The sequence below is a fragment of the Sinocyclocheilus grahami genome, unplaced genomic scaffold, assembly GCF_001515645.1.
Source record: "Sinocyclocheilus grahami isolate Dianchi unplaced genomic scaffold, SAMN03320097.WGS_v1.1 scaffold322.1, whole genome shotgun sequence".
NCBI lineage: Eukaryota > Metazoa > Chordata > Actinopteri > Cypriniformes > Cyprinidae > Sinocyclocheilus > Sinocyclocheilus grahami.
In genome coordinates, this window is record NW_015505501.1 from 17,455 (window position 1) to 36,906 (window position 19,452).

The 19,452-nt window shown below is 35.8% G+C and overlaps 1 protein-coding gene across 1 annotated transcript; it reads left to right on the forward strand.

The window, feature by feature from the left end:
• The first annotated feature begins 463 nt into the window (after positions 1 to 463).
• LOC107602216 (cell cycle and apoptosis regulator protein 2-like) lies at positions 464 to 19,318 on the forward strand. Its single transcript, XM_016294660.1, has 18 exons — positions 464 to 888; positions 1,153 to 1,182; positions 1,285 to 1,370; positions 3,840 to 3,954; positions 5,583 to 5,718; positions 6,076 to 6,193; positions 9,626 to 9,775; positions 11,583 to 11,793; positions 11,873 to 11,983; positions 13,008 to 13,171; positions 13,981 to 14,107; positions 14,186 to 14,314; positions 14,523 to 14,735; positions 14,809 to 14,955; positions 16,149 to 16,257; positions 16,775 to 16,963; positions 17,866 to 18,038; positions 18,160 to 19,318. The coding sequence occupies exons 2-18, from the start codon at positions 1,171 to 1,173 to the stop codon at positions 18,199 to 18,201; spliced, it is 2,232 nt and encodes a 743-aa protein (XP_016150146.1). The 5' UTR covers positions 464 to 888; positions 1,153 to 1,170; the 3' UTR covers positions 18,202 to 19,318.
• Positions 19,319 to 19,452: the final 134 nt, after the last annotated feature.

Here is a 19,452-nt window from a genome sequence, read left to right on the forward strand (position 1 = left end):
AAAAAAAACTTTAAGGAAAAATTTAAAAAAAAAAAAAAAACTTTTTTAATGACACAAATTACTAAACCTTTAACTAAAATTAAACTGAAAACAGAAAACATTTTATCCAATTCGAAATATAAAAAAATATAATGGTACATCAATACTATTAAAAATCACTGCTGCCCAACTAAACAATATGCCATTATTATATCAATATGTAGATCAAACAGTGAGCGAAAGCTTTAAACTGTGTAAGTGAACGATTTGTATTCTCATCTATAAATAAAATAATTAAAATAATTGTGATAATTGAAATTAAGCGAAAATTATATATATTATTAATATTAAATGAAAACATGTAAACAATGTTAATCCAGACACTAACTACATTCAAACTGCACAAAACAACTGTTAATATCCTAGTGTCTGGCATTTCCAGGTAGACAGACTTTATATTAATAGCACGACTGTGTGTTTCACCTTTAACAGCCGATCATATAAACCCATCTCATGAGAGTGCAGCGTATCCTCCTCCATCTTCACACGTGTGTTTACTTTGCGCACAGACGAGCGAGACGTTACACCGCGCTGCGCCTCAGCGCCACCCACGGTACTGGAGGTGAACTGCAGGTCAAACCACAAGACGTCGCTTTCATACAAATACGACCGCCTATGAAGAATAACAAAGTCTAGAAAGCGATTCAAGAATCTTTACGTCACATTTCATGTTTTTGCACGGTCTCCCGCGTTGCATTTACAGCCAAACGCGGTTTAAGGCGTTTCACCTGCAGTTACTCCGACTGACCGCTGGATGTCGCTGATGCGAAACGCCCTTTTGATGAACTGACAGAAGACAAACAAAAGCATCAACGTAGAGGAAAAGCAGAGCACGAACACAAAATACGAGTAAGTTTCACCTCTTAAATGTCGCAGGACATTAATCAACACCTCTCCTTATAGATAAGTCCTAAATAAATATCTGTGGGTACGGGAAAGCTGCATTAAACCGCCGTCACTGTAACGCTGCTGCAGGAGGAAGTGAATATAACACACGCTGCTGTTCACCTACACAACAGACAAGACTATTTATTTCATAGATTTAATTCGTGCATTTCTATTGTACATGCATGTGTCCCAAAGCACTCAGTATACTTTCTTTTGCATTACAAGGAGAAAAGAAAATCTGATATGGAGACACAGGTATAGCTAACGTACATGATGAGAATTTGTTCATCGTTATTGTGCATAAAGATACACTTTCTGATGTATTATTGTGTGAACATTGAATGTTTCTGTGTTCAGATGAGGCAGCGTGTGTTCACCGGGGTGGTCACACAGATGCAGGAGCATCATGGGATTGTGGATCAGGAGGTTCATTTTCCAGTGAGGTTAGTGTGTTTGGTTTATTCTGAACAGTGTTGGGGAGTAACTAGTTACATGTAACTAAATTACGCAAGTTAATTACAAAATAAATGTAATTGTAACATTTACTGATAAAAAAAATGTGTAATTTAATTGCAGTTGCTTATGAAAATGTTAGAGTAGTTCACTTCCAGAACAAAAATGTACAGAGAATGTACTCACCCCCTTGCCATCCAAGATGTTCATGTCTTTCTTTCTTCAGTCGTAAAGAATTTATGTTTTTTGAGCAAAACATTTCAGGATTTCTCTCCATATGATGGACTTCTATGGTGCCCTGAGTTTGAACTTACAAAACACAGTTTCGAAGGGCTCTAAACGATCCCAGCCGAGAAAGAAGGGTCTTATCTAGCGAAACGATCGATTATTTTCTAAAAAATAAAATAAAATACAAATGTAAATACTTTTTAACATCAAAGGCTGGTCTTGTCTAGCTCTGCATGAACTCAGTTTTTTTCAGGTTCATGACAGTTAGGGTATGTCTAAAAACTCCCATCTCATTTTCTCCTCCAACTTCAAAATCGTCCTACATCGCTGCAGAAGTACCGACCCAGTGTTTACAATAGGGCCTTCGCACCGCGTGAACCTTTTCATAGTACCAGAACTAATTGTGGAACTACCTACTTTTTGGCGTTTTCGCACCTCTGGAACTGGGAGCGACTTTAGTACCGGACTGCCTTTTTCGAGAACCAAATTAGCTGCTACTCTGGAGCAGGGTCTAACCAGCACAACCGGTACTACCCATGACGTAAGTAGGCCAAACGCGTATGAAAACGCCCTCACCCGCCATGATTTAAAACGTAGTGTAAACATACTGTAAACATTGTGTCAACTTATTTCGCAAGTATGGAGAACAGCGATAGATGGACGGATGCTGAAGTGCAGGCACTTGTAGCAATTGTAGCACTGCCAGTTGTCGTTGGAGATTCTTAGTCCTCCTTTCCGTTCTTTCAATCGCTTTACGTATACGTCGACTTTCCATGTCCATTATTGTGAAACCCGCGAGACACAACAAAAACACAGCTCCGATCACAGCGTCCTCCATCCTCCTGTTGTTAACGTTGTTCTTCTTTGTTTCTGTTGTTGAACGCCGCGCACAAATGACGTCGCTGTCGACTGGCTTACGTCACTTCTTAGTACACACTCTCGGTGCGAATGCAACCCTTTAAATGGTACTGGGAAATAGTTCGCGCAAAATCGTCTCAGTACTTTAGTACCGTACATTTAGTTCTGGAACTAAAGCGGTGCGAAAGGTGAACATGCAAAGAAGATCAAATGCTCTATATAAAAATGGCAAAACAGCGATGTAGGACGATTTTGAAGTTGGAGGAGAAAATGAGATGGGAGTTTTTAGACATACCCTAACTGTCATGAACCGGAAAAAACAGAGTTCACGCAGAGCTAGACCAGTGTTTGAGGTTAAAAAGTATATAAATTGTCATTTATTTGTTTTTTTAGAAAATAACCGATCGCTTCGCTAGAGCCCTTTGAAGCTGCATTTAAACGGCGTTTTGTAAGTTCAAACTCAGGGCACCATAGAAGTCCATCATATGGAGAGAAATCCTGAAATGTTTTGCTCAAAAAACATAATTTCTTTACGACTGACGAAAGAAAGACATGAACATCTTGGATGGCAAGTGGGTGAGTACATTCTCTGTACATTTTTTTCTGGAAGTGAACTACTCTAACGATTATAAAGGGAGTTACATCAGATTTTTTCACACACACCCACATATATCCTGTTACACCAAATACACAAAATAATGATCTTTAAAAAAGCATCATATGACCCCTTTAATTGATTCCATTCATAAATTGCAATACATAAACTCTAAGATATGAGACACCAATGTTTCAGGAGTTTAGGACACATGCTTAGTCGATAACTGTTTTATTTACTATTTGGATTTATGCCATATGCTTTATTTTTTAAGATGAACTGTTTTTCCTAAGGCATTGTTAGATGCCAGTGTTTACTGTCATGACAAATGTATGCAAAGATTTGATTTAAAAAACAGTATCATAGCAACTAAACTGTTTCTTGTTATGGTTTTAAATCTGTACGTAACCTCAGAATGACCTCAAAGTAAGTTATTTTGTGGTAGCTGTGCTTTTAAATTATTATAATCTTAATTCAAGTGATGAAGGACTAATCAGTGTTGAGTACTGTAAAATTAACCCTGCCTGGTTTATATGTTTGAAAATTATTAACAGTTGAAAACATTAGAAATGTAGAAAAGTAATCAAATGTAATCAGTTACATTGCTTTAGTAAAGTAATTGAAATAGATACACTACTTGTTACATTTTAGACAGGGTAACTTGTAATCTGTAACCTTTTACATTTCCAAAGTAACCTTCCCTACACTGATTCTGAATCATAACCTGAGTGTCAGGTTGATGTGATGCTGTGAGGTCTGTTTGTGGTTTGTGCCGCAGTGTTGTGGTGGGTCGTGTGCCCCTGGTGGGAGAAAAAGTGTTGGTAAAAGCGGTCCAGGACCCCCTGAAGCCCATCAGCTGGACTGCACAGAAAGTTCAGACGCTGAACGGACAGGTGGGCAGAAAGGTTTTTGGCTAATATTTCAATAACATCCTCTTTAAAAGGTCGCTATATAATAGAAATGCACGTATTTGCATAAGCAGTGTTTGTAGAGTAAATAATGAAAGTAATACTTTCTTGTAGTTTCTTTTTTTCATGATTTTGGACTGTTCGGACTTTCTTCGGAAGTTCACATTGACATGTTTTTAGTTTTAAAGCACAGAAATATGAACTTCCACTAAACATGCACACTGTGAAATATTAGAATTTAAAATATCAATCTTATATTTGAATGTGTTTTAAAATGTAATTTATTCCTGTGATCAAAGCTGAATTTTCAGCAGCATTACTCCAATCTTCAGTGTCACGTGATCCTTCAGAAATCATAATAATATGCTGATTTGCTGCTCGAGAAACATTCCTGATTATTAGCAATGTTGAAAACAGTTTTGCAGCTTCGTATTTTTGTGGAAACTGTGATAGAATGTTTCAGGATTCTTTTATGAATAGAAAGTTTAAAAACAGAAATCTTTTGTAACATTATAAATGTCTTTACTGTCACCTTTGATCAATTTAATGCATCCTTGCTGAATAAAAGTATTAATTTCTTTTAATAGAATCTTATTGATCCTAAATGGTAGTATACATGAAATTGTGCACATATGTTGACTATTTTATGAAAATAGAATTTTGCATGTAAACATGGGCCAACAATGAATATCTGTAACAATGAAAGGTTCAATTTGCCTTAATTATAAATAATGTTTTGTTTATTAACATTTATATTAATCATTTGAGAACTAGGCCTGTCACGATAACATATTTTGGTTGTGCGATATATTGCCCCAGAAATAATTGCGATAAGCGATATTATTGTCATTTTAAAGACCATTTTATGCCACTGAATATATAATCCTAATGTAACAGCATAATAATGCAAGACGGCCTGCACACTTCCAAATGACAACAAACTTTAAATTTTAAAAAATATGTAGATCATGCAAATTAAGTATCAAAATATTAGATACCTTAAAAAACCTGAATAAATAGTAAATGAACATGTTCTAACAAAAAGTGCAAAGTAACAATTAGAAAAAAAGAAAAATGCACAAAGAACATGTAGAAGTATGGAGATTTTTTCCTGACCTTCTTTTCTCTGTAAATTAAGGGTGCACACTATTGCTGAAAAACAATCACTACTTATCAGTCAGATCCCTAAACAAGACCATATCTGCAGATTTTTAATTTGACCACTACGCGCAGTAGTACGAGATGTGTACCACGTTATGTACGAGAAGCTGCAAAAGACACAGGCGGAAGTGGAATGTAAAAAACACGGTGACATAAATTTTTAAGTAAATATAATGGGCGATATATTGCGTCACCAAAAATTATTGAGGTCATGTACATATATTGCGCGATAAGTCGATATATTGATTATTGCGACAGGCCTATTGAGAACATGATAGTTCTTGGAGGTTAAAATTAAATAAAATTTGTAATCTAAAAATGTAAATATTTGGTTTCAAGATGCTGCGTGTTTAATGACTTGAGAGTATAATGAAGGAGTGTATAATTACCATGTTATCTTTTATACCTGATCTTCAGAGCGTTTGTCTCTTTCTCTGGTTTCTTTCTGTCAGCCCTTCAAATCTCCTCCTCCGCTGCTGCCCTCCATGTCATCCAATCCGAAGCCTGGCATTTTAGGGACCAAACCGCAGCCTCTGCTGAAATCTCCCAAAATACCACCACTGATTCCCAGCATGCAGCCAAATCCTGGTACATGATACAGTGTTGTTATCGTTAACTAAAACTGTTAGGAAACATTTTTGTTAATGGAAATAAAGCTAAAATAAATGACATAAAAACATTTGGCAAGTACAGTGCTGGTCAAAATAGATTTTATTTGATTCTTTTAAAAGGCTCTTATTCTGCTCACCAAGGCTGCATTTATTTGAGCAGTAAAAACACTAAAATTGTGAAATATTTTTACAATTTAAAATAACTTTGAATATAAGTTCAAATGTAATTGATTGCTGTAATCAAATCTGAATTTTCAGCTTCATTACTCCAGTCTTCGGTGTCACCTGATGCTTTAGAATGATATCTAATATTTAGCGGTCTGATATGTGACAGGTGGCATGATGCAGATGTCCCATCACCAGCAGATGTCCTGGAACGGTCCGTTTGACGGTTGGGGTGGAGGACTGAAGAGACACGCTGAGGTCATGGGAGGACGTAGAGGTGGACGCTGGTGAGTCACAATGCAGTGGATACTAGTGTACTGCATACTGTGTACTAGGGCTGGGCGATATAGCTAAAAAATATATCAACGGTTTTTTAAGGAATACAATTATAATTAATATACTGTATATATATATATATATATATATATATATATATACATTATTTTTTTAAGGAAACTTTTGACTTGTTTCTCGAGGCCACAGGAGGGTGAAATTAGCAAAATAATGAAGCGCATTAAACTGTCAATTCAAATAACTGTCTATAAAAACATGCATAACGTCTAAATTAACATATATAAATCAAATATAATTTTGTAAACTGCATAAACAATTATGAACAAAACAGCATCATGTATTTATGCATTGCTTAATACAAAGAGCCAAATCGCCGATCACACAGATTGCATTAAAAAACATATGAGATGCAGTGAAATGAAATAAACCTTCACAAATTCGCGTTGCGTTTTCTAAACGTTAAAACTGTTTGCATGACTTTCTTTGCATCTCTTGCATGAGACGCGAGTGCAGCAGTCATATTTGTCCGTCTAAAAATGTGCTGAAAATGCGTTCTGTGTGAATGGCTTGGTTTTGGTTTTAACCTAAGCTACTCTATTTCTCTAATATTTTGAAAGAATGACACAGCAGCGGCGCTTCTCGTGGGCTAGACTAACAAAATATTAAAACGCAACGTCACTTACATCCTCATCACCGCATCTCGCGCACCACTGATGACGCTCCCTGATGCACTCCTAACATTCGATTGTACTATTTTTGCATTCAAATGCAAATGTTTATTTTAAATTCGACTAATATAATTTTTTTTTTATTCACAATCTCCTCATCACAGACTGGCACAACACTCAATTCAGCATGTGTTCATGTTTGTGTGAGCTGTCTGCGTCACTCATAGTACGTGCCTATATCGTGCGCTATATCGAACATTTTAATATCGTTATTGATGAAAGTGTACCGTCGATAAATATCGATACCGTTTTATCGCCCAGGCCTACTGTGTACTGCATGCTATTTAAAAAAAAAATCCAGTATGCAGTGATGAAATGCTTGTGAACAGCTTTGTGCTACATTGTTGTCACATGACTGCGCTACATTTCACATTACACTTTTAAAATAACTTTGAATATAAGTTCAAATGTAATTGATTGCTGTAATCAAATCTGAATTTTCAGCTTCATTACTCCAGTCTTCGGTGTCACCTGATGCTTTAGAATGATATCTAATATTTAGCGGTCTGATATGTGACAGGTGGCATGATGCAGATGTCCCATCACCAGCAGATGTCCTGGAACGGTCCGTTTGACGGTTGGGGTGGAGGACTGAAGAGACACGCTGAGGTCATGGGAGGACGTAGAGGTGGACGCTGGTGAGTCACAATGCAGTGGATACTAGTGTACTGCATACTGTGTACTAGGGCTGGGCGATATAGCTAAAAAATATATCAACGGTATATGTTTCATATCGTTCGGTATCGATAATTATTGACATTTTTTATAACCTTTTTTAAAACAGAGCAATATAAATTTTTTTTTTTTATTTAACCACTGTATTTTTAATTTGCCCACTTTATTAAGACAAACAACATATATATATATATATATATATATATATATATATATATATATATATATATATATATACATTATTTTTTTAAGGAAACTTTTGACTTGTTTCTCGAGGCCACAGGAGGGTGAAATTAGCAAAATAATGAAGCGCATTAAACTGTCAATTCAAATAACTGTCTATAAAAACATGCATAACGTCTAAATTAACATATATAAATCAAATATAATTTTGTAAACTGCATAAACAATTATGAACAAAACAGCATCATGTATTTATGCATTGCTTAATACAAAGAGCCAAATCGCCGATCACACAGATTGCATTAAAAAACATATGAGATGCAGTGAAATGAAATAAACCTTCACAAATTCGCGTTGCGTTTTCTAAACGTTAAAACTGTTTGCATGACTTTCTTTGCATCTCTTGCATGAGACGCGAGTGCAGCAGTCATATTTGTCCGTCTAAAAATGTGCTGAAAATGCGTTCTGTGTGAATGGCTTGGTTTTGGTTTTAACCTAAGCTACTCTATTTCTCTAATATTTTGAAAGAATGACACAGCAGCGGCGCTTCTCGTGGGCTAGACTAACAAAATATTAAAACGCAACGTCACTTACATCCTCATCACCGCATCTCGCGCACCACTGATGACGCTCCCTGATGCACTCCTAACATTCGATTGTACTATTTTTGCATTCAAATGCAAATGTTTATTTTAAATTCGACTAATATAATTTTTTTTTTATTCACAATCTCCTCATCACAGACTGGCACAACACTCAATTCAGCATGTGTTCATGTTTGTGTGAGCTGTCTGCGTCACTCATAGTACGTGCCTATATCGTGCGCTATATCGAACATTTTAATATCGTTATTGATGAAAGTGTACCGTCGATAAATATCGATACCGTTTTATCGCCCAGGCCTACTGTGTACTGCATGCTATTTAAAAAAAAAATCCAGTATGCAGTGATGAAATGCTTGTGAACAGCTTTGTGCTACATTGTTGTCACATGACTGCGCTACATTTCACATTACACTGTAATTTGGCTCCAAATCTCAGGTGAAAAAACATTTTGACCTTCCTCTACAAAATAGTGGATTACTCCGTAAATATTCATCCATGCCATTTAATATTTTGCCTTTTATCATTATTTGTCTTTCTTCAGAAAAGAAAGAAGAAAACATAAATTTTAGTTTCTGAAACTACATATCATAGACATTAAAATGAGAATTTTGCATTTTTAGTTTAAGTTTGCATAGAACTTTTGGCAGTCTGAATAAATAATAAGGCAAAATTGAGGTTGATGATCAATCTGTATCATTCATTATACTAGATATGTAAGGTTAAATTGAGTTGAGTGCATTGCATTGTGAAAATTGTGAAATATTATTACAATTTAAAATAAAAAAATTTCTACTTGTATTAATTGTAAAATGTAATTTATTCCTGTGATCAAAGCTGAATTTTCATCATCATTACTCCAGTCCTCAGAAATCATTATAATATGCTGATTTGCTGTTCAAGAAACATTCCTGATTATTATCAATGTTGAAAACTATGTTTATGGAAACCGTGATACATTTTTGATTAATAAAAAGTTCAGAAGAACGGCTTTTATTTTCAATAGAATCTTTTGCAAGTTCGTAAATGTCTTTACTGTCACTTTTGATCAATTTAATGCTCTCTCTCTCTGAATAAAAGTATTGATTTCTTTCAAAAAGTTTGCAAGAACATTCCAGTCTGATTTGTTTCAGTGCCTCATTCTGTTGTTTTGTGTGACCGTCCTTGAAGACTGTCCTGTTTTTAACTCGCTCCTCTGCTGACGCGTGTCCTTGTTGCTCTTTGTGGCGTGACTCAGGGAGGACGGTGGCGGAGGGCCGTGGGGAGGAGACGCCATGCACCAGAAACGAAAAAGATGGAGGGCCGCTTCAGAGGAGGAAGTGCCCAAAAAGAGCAGCTCCATATCCACACACAGCGCTCCATTGTTCACCTGTTTCTCCAGGGACACGTAAGTCGGTCAGAAACAACACGCCGGGACGTTCTGATAAAGCGTCAAGTCAAGTTGAGCTTTATTGTCATTCTGCTACATACGAAATGTCGTGTCTCGCAGGACCACGGTGCTACATACTAGTTAAACATAAATATAAACATACAACGATAGAAGTATGAGAAAAACAATTCTAAACCTATACAACAGTTAACCATCGGACTATACATATACTATATAAATAGTTGAATAAACTTACACATAATTTGAGATTGTACAAAAACTTTACATGAAATTGTGCAAAAGAGATATTTTGGGGGAAGCAGCGCATAGTGCAAGATTATTTGTAGTGCAATGCACAATATATTATCATATTGAGTCTTTGTAGCAGGGAGTGTTTATAAAAAGTGTCTAATGTACATACAGTGAAAAAGAGTGAAAAAGAGTGTTACTACAGGTGGTTTGTATAGCCCACTCACCTGTGTGTGGAACTTAACACTTAAAAAGATTCAGTTTTCATGAGTTGGGGGAGGGGCAGGCCCGGCTCCAGAATAAAATCACTGATTATATATAATATATATATATATAGATATGCGTGTGTGTGTGTGTGTATATATATATATTTGCTTTTATTGTCCTCATTTGAAAGTCGCTTTGGATAAAAGCGTTTGCTAAATAATACAATTTAAATGTAGGCTAATGTAAATGTAAATAAAACTAAATTGAAATTTTAAAACAAGCCCCAAATCAAATAAGTAACACAAATAAAAAAATCTCTTCATATAAACAAACTAAGGCTTTGTCTGTGCTCTTAACATTTAAAATTAGAGGCAACCACTGCATTTGAATCTTGATCCAAACAAAGATGCTGCATACATGCAACATGAGCAGTTTTTAATCTAAATTAGATTGTATAATTTTGAAATTTGAAGCAAAACAGAATGATTTTACTTCAGTTTTGTGAAACTATACATAAAATATCTTCATGAAACAGAAACAGCAGACGAGCTGAACGAGACGCAGATGCACTCTCTGCCAGCAGGTGGCGCTTAAAGCGTTTCTTTGGTTTCTGCTGTAAACAAAGCAGCGCTGCACTTATGAACTTTAATATGCATTATACAGAGGCAAGATGAAAAAATACCATCTAAACTTTTCTAAAGACAGTAAGTTCACCTCAGACATACATTCATATAAACTCCTACCCCTAAATGAATCGTGATTTGTTTAGCATCTCAACCGATTTGAATCGTCACATATTTGAATCGATTTTCAACCGGCTCGCGGTTAATCGTTACATCCCTAATCGCGATTAATCGCATCCAAAATAAAAGGTTTTGTTTACATAATATATGTGTGTGTACTGTGTATATTTATTATGCATATATAGACACACACATACAGCATATATTTCGTGCTGAACACAACACCTGAACAAAAACTCCAGCGATTTGAGCGGTGAGGGGATTCTATCTTCAACGGTAATTCTAACCGATAATAAGCAGATATGTCTGTGATTAACATTGCTCAATGCTGCAAATAAATAGAAACCGATCTCCTAGAACGCAAATCATAACGCACTGGATAGTTTGCCAAATCTGCAATGAGGTGCCATTGTTACAGCTTTAACTGAGGGTGCTGTTGATTTCGTTTGAGGGTGCTTCGCATCTTCTAGCACCCCCGTAGAACCGGGCCTGGGGAGGGGGTGAGGTGTTCATGGTTTCAGGAGGAAGGGTTGTGGATGAGCTTTCAGAGAGTGGAGGGCTTGCACAGCCTGTAGAAAATTGCCATTTGTCATTGTCTCATTGTCATTTCCTCTTGATTCTTTCAGCCAGGCCTGTGATTATCTGGAGCTTCAGCGGCGGTACCCACACCTGCACCTGCCCTCCAACCTCTTCCACCTCCAGCTGTCCTGGACCGAGAGTTTCCCACTCGACCAGCCTCTTCCTCTGAGAGGACCGTGTCACTTTCACGTGGGATCGAACCAGCCGGAGAGTGAAGCAGATGTTTGCGAGTCCACAGATGATGCTTTCTCCGTTAGGGTACGCGTGTCGCTCTTTTGACAGATCATGTGACCATGCAAGGCTCAGATTCTCAAGAATGGTTGTGTTCTCTCCGCAGGTTCTGTTGTTTTCTATGCCGTGCCTTGAGGACTTGTACTCACAGTGTTGTAACCTCTCAAAGGACGGTCGGACGCAGAAGGAGGCCGTACATCCCACTACACTTCTCAAAGTAAGAACGTTCAGTCCTCAATATCTCTGAAATCACACAATACAAGCTCCAAAACTGAGCTTTTACAAGCGATGCCCCAAAAATCCTTTTAGTGAACAATTCTTAAAGTTTTTCTTTCTTTGAAGAACATTTTAGTAATCTAAAGACCGTTTTCCCACTATAAAAAAACTTAAAAATGGGTATACATTTTTTTTTTTTAATGAAATGATTCTCTAAATAAGAAACTAAAACTACCTATAGATGATGGCAATTCACTGTCTTAATGACGTAGTCATTCATTTATCTGATTCATTCATAAAACGAATCAAGTGACTGTCTTTATGAATGAGTCACTGAATCATTGACTCACTCAGTTAGTTCAAAAGCAGCACATTCATTCAGTAACACTTACTTTATAAAAGCAGTAAAGATTTGAAGGTCTGCATTTTTTACAATTATACTAAAAGGCCCTTTTCTTGCTAAAAAGTCAAAACTATCAGTCAGATAGAAAGCATGGAGTAGTTTGTGTGTTGATCATTTAAAGATAGGGATGGGTATTATCTGTAATTTTTGTTTAATATACATATAGTATACTGTATATATATATATATATATATATATATATATATATATATATATATATATATAAACCGTGTTTATGTAGCTCCTCCACGTGAGCGCGATCTCTCTTTTGAATTGTGAATAGCAAAAATGCATCATAGCGATGCACTGGCATCTGGTGACGCTGGCGAGATAGAATTTGCAAGATGATGTCTATATAACAATAATAAATGTATGTGTATTTTCATAATTTCGCCATTACCGATAGCAGAACCATTAACGTCAGAGCTTATCAATGAACCGCTCTTTCATAATTTAGCACTGGGGCCGATTTAATACCAGGTCTCGGTACCCATCCCTATTTAGAGGCCTTTGGTAAGTTTTATATGGTTTATAGAGCTCATAGTATATGGCTATATGGCTTATAGTAGCTTTATAGAGTTTGAGGTATAATTGTGTCACTGGCTCTTTCTCTGTGTTGTAGTTTGTGATGGTGGACAGTGGAGGTGAACTGCGGCTTCCAGGAGGTCACTGGTCACCCAAAGCGGACGGAGCAAATCCAGCGAAGGACGGTTCGACGCTGGTCAACACTGCGGTCCGCTGCATAAAGGAACAAACTGCTCTGGACCTCTCAGCCTGCACGCAGTGGTCTGTACATTTCATTTTTCATTTCAGTTCAATACATTTAAGATTTATTGGTCTGATTTTTGTCTTGCCAAAGCGGGTTGAATTGTTATTGTTTATATACAGAAAGGCTATAAGTAACTTAATAATAATAAGAAAAACATAACATAAGTTTCATATGTATACGAAATGGCTTTTTAATACACTACCATTCATAATCCGTTTGGGATCCATAATTTTTTTTTAAAGAAATTAATATTTTTATTTAGCAAGTATGCATTAAATTGATCAAAAGTGACAGTAAAGACATTTCTAGTCTTACAAACATTTCTATTTAAAATCAATGCTGTTCTTTTGAACTTTCTATTCATTAAAGAATCTTGAAAATAAAAATGATAAAAAAATGATGTTTCTTGAGCAGCAAATCACCATATTTTTCATTTTTTACTTTATTTATGATCAAATAAATGCAGCCTATATTTGCAGAAGAGACTTCTTTAAAAACTTAATTAAAAACAAAATTTAAGTCACCTTACCCCGGTTTCACAGACAAGGCTTAAGCCTAGTCCCCAACTACTGTAAGTCTGAGCTGTTTCAACTGAAAGAAACTTGCACTGATTGATCTTGAAATATGTCAGTGCCCTTGTTTTGTCTCAAGATGCAGTAATGTTTTTTCTAAGGCATGTTTATAAAAATGACTTTAAAATCCTAATTGAACTATGGCCTAGTCCTGGCTTAAGCTAAGCCCCATCTGTGAAAGCAGGCCCTTACGTCTTTTATATATATTCATTCGTAATCTGCACATGTCTCTAAATGTCTTGCTCTCTCTGAAGGCACAAGGTGGCGGAGCTGAGATATCTTTCCGGAGATAAAATGCAGACAGTTGTGGTGTTGTTGCCAGATGTGTGGAATCTAGTGCCAGCAGAAGAAGACTGGGCAAAATTACCACAAAAACAGCTGGTACTGACTGACATCAGAGTTTATAAATATTATGCATAGGAAATATGCTTGAATTCAAATTTCTTTCCTGTCATCCAGGATGGTGATTTGTCACTTCCAGAAGGTCCGTCTGTGGTTTTTCACCCCTCCACTGGACTCAATCTGTCTGTCGTGTCTCTGTCCTCACTGCTGGAGCCCCAGACGCCTCAGACGCGGGACAGCTGTGAGGTGGGTAGTTCTTCTATATATATATATATATATATGTATGTATGTATGTGACTTCTAACTTGTATTAATAATTTATGACTAATAAATAGATGTTGATATGTAAATGTAGGCCGTCTTATGTTTTACTTTATAAAAAAAAAAAAAAAAAAAAAAGTCTGAAAATCCAGTTGTTAATGTAACTTTTTCACACTTTTTTTTCTCTGTAAAGGAGGATGAGCCCAAAAATACAGACAAACTGACTGCAAAAAAGAAAGGATTGATCGATGCAAAGAAGAGAAAACTCAAAGAGAAGGATGGGGAGAGAGAGACAGAAGACGGCGCACTGACGGACGAGACTGAACCGGCTGGAAAACAATCTGAGCATCTAAAAGAGAGTAAAAGTCAAAGTGCAGGAGGAGACAATCAGCCGTCCAAAGACAGCGTAAGAAATCACATTTCTCTTCTGCGTCACATGTCTAGTGCCTCTCCAAACATCTCTGTCTGTGTGCTTGAAGGACCGTCCTCTGGGCTGGACGGCTGAACTTCCCCGTAAAGTGCTTCTCTCCTGGGTCTTCTTTGACCGTCAGCTGACAGGAAGTCTTCGAGAGGCAGACCTGCTCAACATCCTGCTGTCTCTCGGCCTGTTTCTCAGTCCTGCTCAGGTTTCACTTCTTCTAAGATGTTTTTATAGAATTCTGCAAAATAATGGTTTAACACACTTAATCAAAAAATTAAGGCAGACATAAATATTAGTATTGTAATTTTATTGTTGTTCTGTAAAATAAAATTATTATTATTATTAATAATAAATTATTCTTAAATACTTTTTTATTTTACAGACAAATAGGATGATTGAAATAGTAGTATACTCCTTTATTGATTTGTTTACTTTTACTTTTTGTTTACTAGAATTCAAATCATAAAATAAAATGGAATCTTTTGAATAATGATAAAACAATAAAATTATTATTTTTATTACTGTATTATTATTACTGTTATTATTAAATGCTCGTTTTTATTTTACAGTACAGTAATATTGCAATAGCAGTATATTTCTTTATTGATTTAAATAGAATTCAAATAAGATAAATATTTTGAATAATAAAAATTATTATTATTAAATACTTGTTTTGTTACAGTAGTATTGCAGTAGATTTCTTAATTGATTTGCTTAATTTTTAGAAATCAAAAATATTAAATAAAATATTTTGAATAATAAGTATAAGTATAATAAGTAATAAGTATAATAATAATAATTGATGATAATAATCATAGTCATTATCATAATATTACAATTTTATAGTTATATTTACAAAAAAAATATATAGATATATTTTTCGTCCTTTTTTGATAAGTATCAATAAAATAGTTGAATATAGCAAGAATTTTATAGTGAAGTGTTTGTATTTTGTGCTTATTAGAGTATTATGTTGAGAGTTTAAGCCTATGAATAAGATCAACCAGCTCAGAGATGAATCACAAACTTTGATTCAAAATGAAAAAATATTCAAATGACATGAGATATTAAGTCTTGGTTTTTTTTAATGCTTAAAGAAAAATAAACTTAATCCAAAGGGAGAACAAGTTTATTGTTCTGAAAAGTTTATTGACATTTCTTTCTTGTTTTAAGCATAAACCCACTCCATTTTGATAAATTTTTCATATCAAACTTAATATCTCAAGTCTTATTGCTTCTCAAGTAAATGTATCTTGACTTAAGAATGTTTAGATATTTGTACTAGAAAACAAGATCTGAGGAAGAGCAATTGTTTTGCAGTGTACTGTGACATACATTCTTTGATTATAAGGAAAAACAATGTATTTTCAGTGCTTCTGATGTCCCATCTTTCCTCAGGCGCAGGATCTGGTCAGAAAGGCTGCAGTCGGTGGGCTTTGCCTCTACAGAAATCTGTGCAGTCGCTGGTCAGACGCCGATCGGACAGACGGCAGCATCAGTGCTGAGGGTGTGTGTGCTGGAAATCATGCCATCTGATAAAGCATGTAAACTCATTTGTGACCCTGGAGCACAAAACCAGTCATAAGGGTCAATTTTTTTTTATTAAAGATTTATACATCATTTGAAAGCTGAATGAATAAGCTTTCCATTGATGTATGGTTTGTTAGGATTTGGTCGAGATACAACTATTTGAAAATCTGGAATCTGAGGGTGCAAAAAAATCTAAATATTGAGAAAATCGCCTTTAAAGTTGTCCAAATTAAGCTCTTAGCAATGCATATTACTAATCGAACATTAAGTTTTGATATATTTACGGTAGAAAATTTACTAAATATCTTCATGGAACATGATCTTTACTTAATATCCTAATGATTTTTGGCATATAAGAAAAATCTATAATTTTGACCCATACAATGTATTTTTGGCTATTGCTCCAAATACACCCCAGCGACTTAACACTGCTTTTGTGCTCCAGGGTCACATTTGTCTATAGCATTATGAAAATGCCACTGTGTTCCTCTCAGGAAATAAAGCCATGTTGCCCGGCCAGGCATGCAAAGAGAGAGCGTCCGCTCGTCGCACCGGTAACACAGATCTGGTGAACTACAGAGGGAACGTCATTAACTTACCAAACCTACTGCAGACGCTGGAGAGCAGCAAAGCGGCCCAACGTGAACTGGAGAAGTGTGTCGCCGCTCTGCAGTCCAGACTCGGTGAGACCGAAATGCTTTGAAGGAATAGTTCACCCAAATTTGCTGAAAATGTCCTCACCCTCAGGCCATCCAAGATGTAGATGAGTTTGTTTCTTCATCAGATTTGGAGAAATGTAGCACTGCATCAGTGTCTCAGCAATGGATGCTCTGCAGTGAATGGGTGCCATCAGAATGAGAGTCCAAACAGCTGATAAAAACATCACAATAATCCACACCACTCCAGTCCATCAGTTAACATCTTGAGAAGCCAAAAGCTGTGCGTTTGTAAGAAACAAATCCATTATCAAGACGTTTTTAAACTTTAAACCATCACTTGTGGCCAAAATACAAGTCCATAATCCATAATAACGCTTAGTCCAGTGAAAACGTCCATCTCCTGTTGTCTCTCACATCAAAATCAACTCGCATACTTGTTTAGAGCTGTTTTTGCTTGTAAACAGTGCTTGATCTGTGCAGATTTCTCTCCTGATTCAGACCAGACCACTTTTTTACTGGAGAAAACAATTTTATGGATAGAGGCCAGAAGCAACGGTTTAAAGTTAAAATGTCTTAATGACAGCTTTTGACTTCTCAAGATGTTAACTGATGGACTGGAGTGGTGTGGATTACTTGTGGATTATTGTGATGTTTTTATCAGCTGTTTGGACTCTCATGCCACCTCATGACTCTCTGACGGCACCCATTCACTGCGGAGCATCCATTGGTGAGCAAGTGATGCAATGCTACATTTCTCCAAATCTGATGAAGAAACAAACTCATCTACATCCTGTATGGACTGAAGGGGGGCACATTTTCATCAAATTTTCATATTTGGATGAACTATTCCTTTAAACCTCTTGTGGCGTAATGCTTTATTTCTGCCATAATATTCCATGGTCATTTGTGTGGTGTGTGTGATTCAGAGGCAGCAGAAGCGAGGCAGGCGTCTAATGAACAGGAGCAGGCCCATCAGAAAGAGCTGAAGAGGAAACTGGAGAAAGCCGAGACGCTCAATAAAACATACGAGAAGAGTTTGAGAGAAAACAGCGTTCAGATGATCTCGGTCATTGAGAAGATGCAGAGGATGGTTGAACAGGTGACATCCTTAAATGTTTGTTTTATATGCATTCTAGAAATAGTATTTTAATAGTTTTGTTTTATATGCATTCTTTTTTTTAGTCATATTTGTATCAATATACTGTGTTTTTACCGTTTAGACAACAGCCCTCACAAATGCAGGAAAGGATGAGAAGGCGTAGAGACGCAAAAGCTCATCGGATGGTGATGCAATAGCATTTTTGGACCGACGAGAATAAACAAAAAAAACCTGCAAAATAATTCAAAACAAAAAATGTAGCCTTTGTTTTTTAGCTTTTAAAAAACTTCTAAAAAAATTTCATGCACATAGATAATACAGAATTGCATTCATGGGCGTTTGTAAATGTTTTTATTAATAAAAATGTGTTGCTGGCTCATTTTAGAATGTATATGCATTCATATGAAACCATGTAATGTGCTTAAATATGGAAAGGAAACTTTGTGCTTTATTTATTTAGTGTTATTAAATTTTATTTGGTTATTAAATTCTGGCAGCTATGAAGGTATGATCCTTCCACACAACTGACAATCTCATAAACAGAGATGCAGATCCGCAAACCTGTTCCTAGCCCTGTATAATGAAACTGTAATTTTTTTTACATGTGAAACTGTTTTAAATGACAGGCGTATGTCTAGTCAGGTTTTAAAGGTTGAAAACAAGCATGGAACCTTTTTTTTTTTCAGATTGAACTTTATTGGAATTCAGTTTTAGTGTGTACTGAAGCATTTCCTTACTGTTAGAAACCATCCACCGCCATAGATATTCTCAAGTGTTGGTATGAGGATAGTCTAGTGTTTAGTCTAGACTCAAATATAGTCAAAGTTCAATTATTTTGGAAATACTGCCTGAATTCTTCCTTGCAATTAAGTTTAAAGTCAAACCAATCCAGAAAAATTTGCGAATTGTGAGAATGAATACATTTTAATCTAAAGTCTTAAACAATTCAGGAAGGTTTGCAAACAGTAAGATATTGACCCGTTTAAATGCAATTGGCAAAAATATTTTTGTCTTTTTCTCAGGGACCATTTATATATTTTCTAATAGCCTGTTTTGAACAGTTGCGCGTTTAATTGTCTTCCAGCTGAATTAAGTGACTGAGTAAAGTTGAAAACATATGCCATGTAATATATTTTTTATTTTATTTTCGTCTGCTTTTTTTTGGTTCACAAAATCTACCACATTTTGTTCAGTGACTTGGCCACTCAATCTCCAATCGTGATGCATGAACATTTATTTGTCATTTATTTTTGAGGGAAAACGGAAATAAAAGAGTTCAAAGTATACTCCCAGCTCAATCTTGAAATGTCTATTTATTTTCGTTTCATCGGGTGTTTTTTCGCTATTTCTTCCCAACTTTAGCTGTAAGTATTTACAAACAGAACTGAGGCGAAGGCTGATCTCATTAATAATA

What these genes read in the sequence shown, in the direction of transcription:
- LOC107602216 (XM_016294660.1), top strand. An exon ending in TTCAGACGCTGAACGGACAG is followed by an intron (nt 3,955 to 5,582) that starts GTGGGCAGAAAG and finishes TCTTTCTGTCAG; the next exon opens with CCCTTCAAATCTCCTCCTCC. An exon ending in CGCTCTGCAGTCCAGACTCG is followed by an intron (nt 16,964 to 17,865) that starts GTGAGACCGAAA and finishes TGTGTGATTCAG; the next exon opens with AGGCAGCAGAAGCGAGGCAG.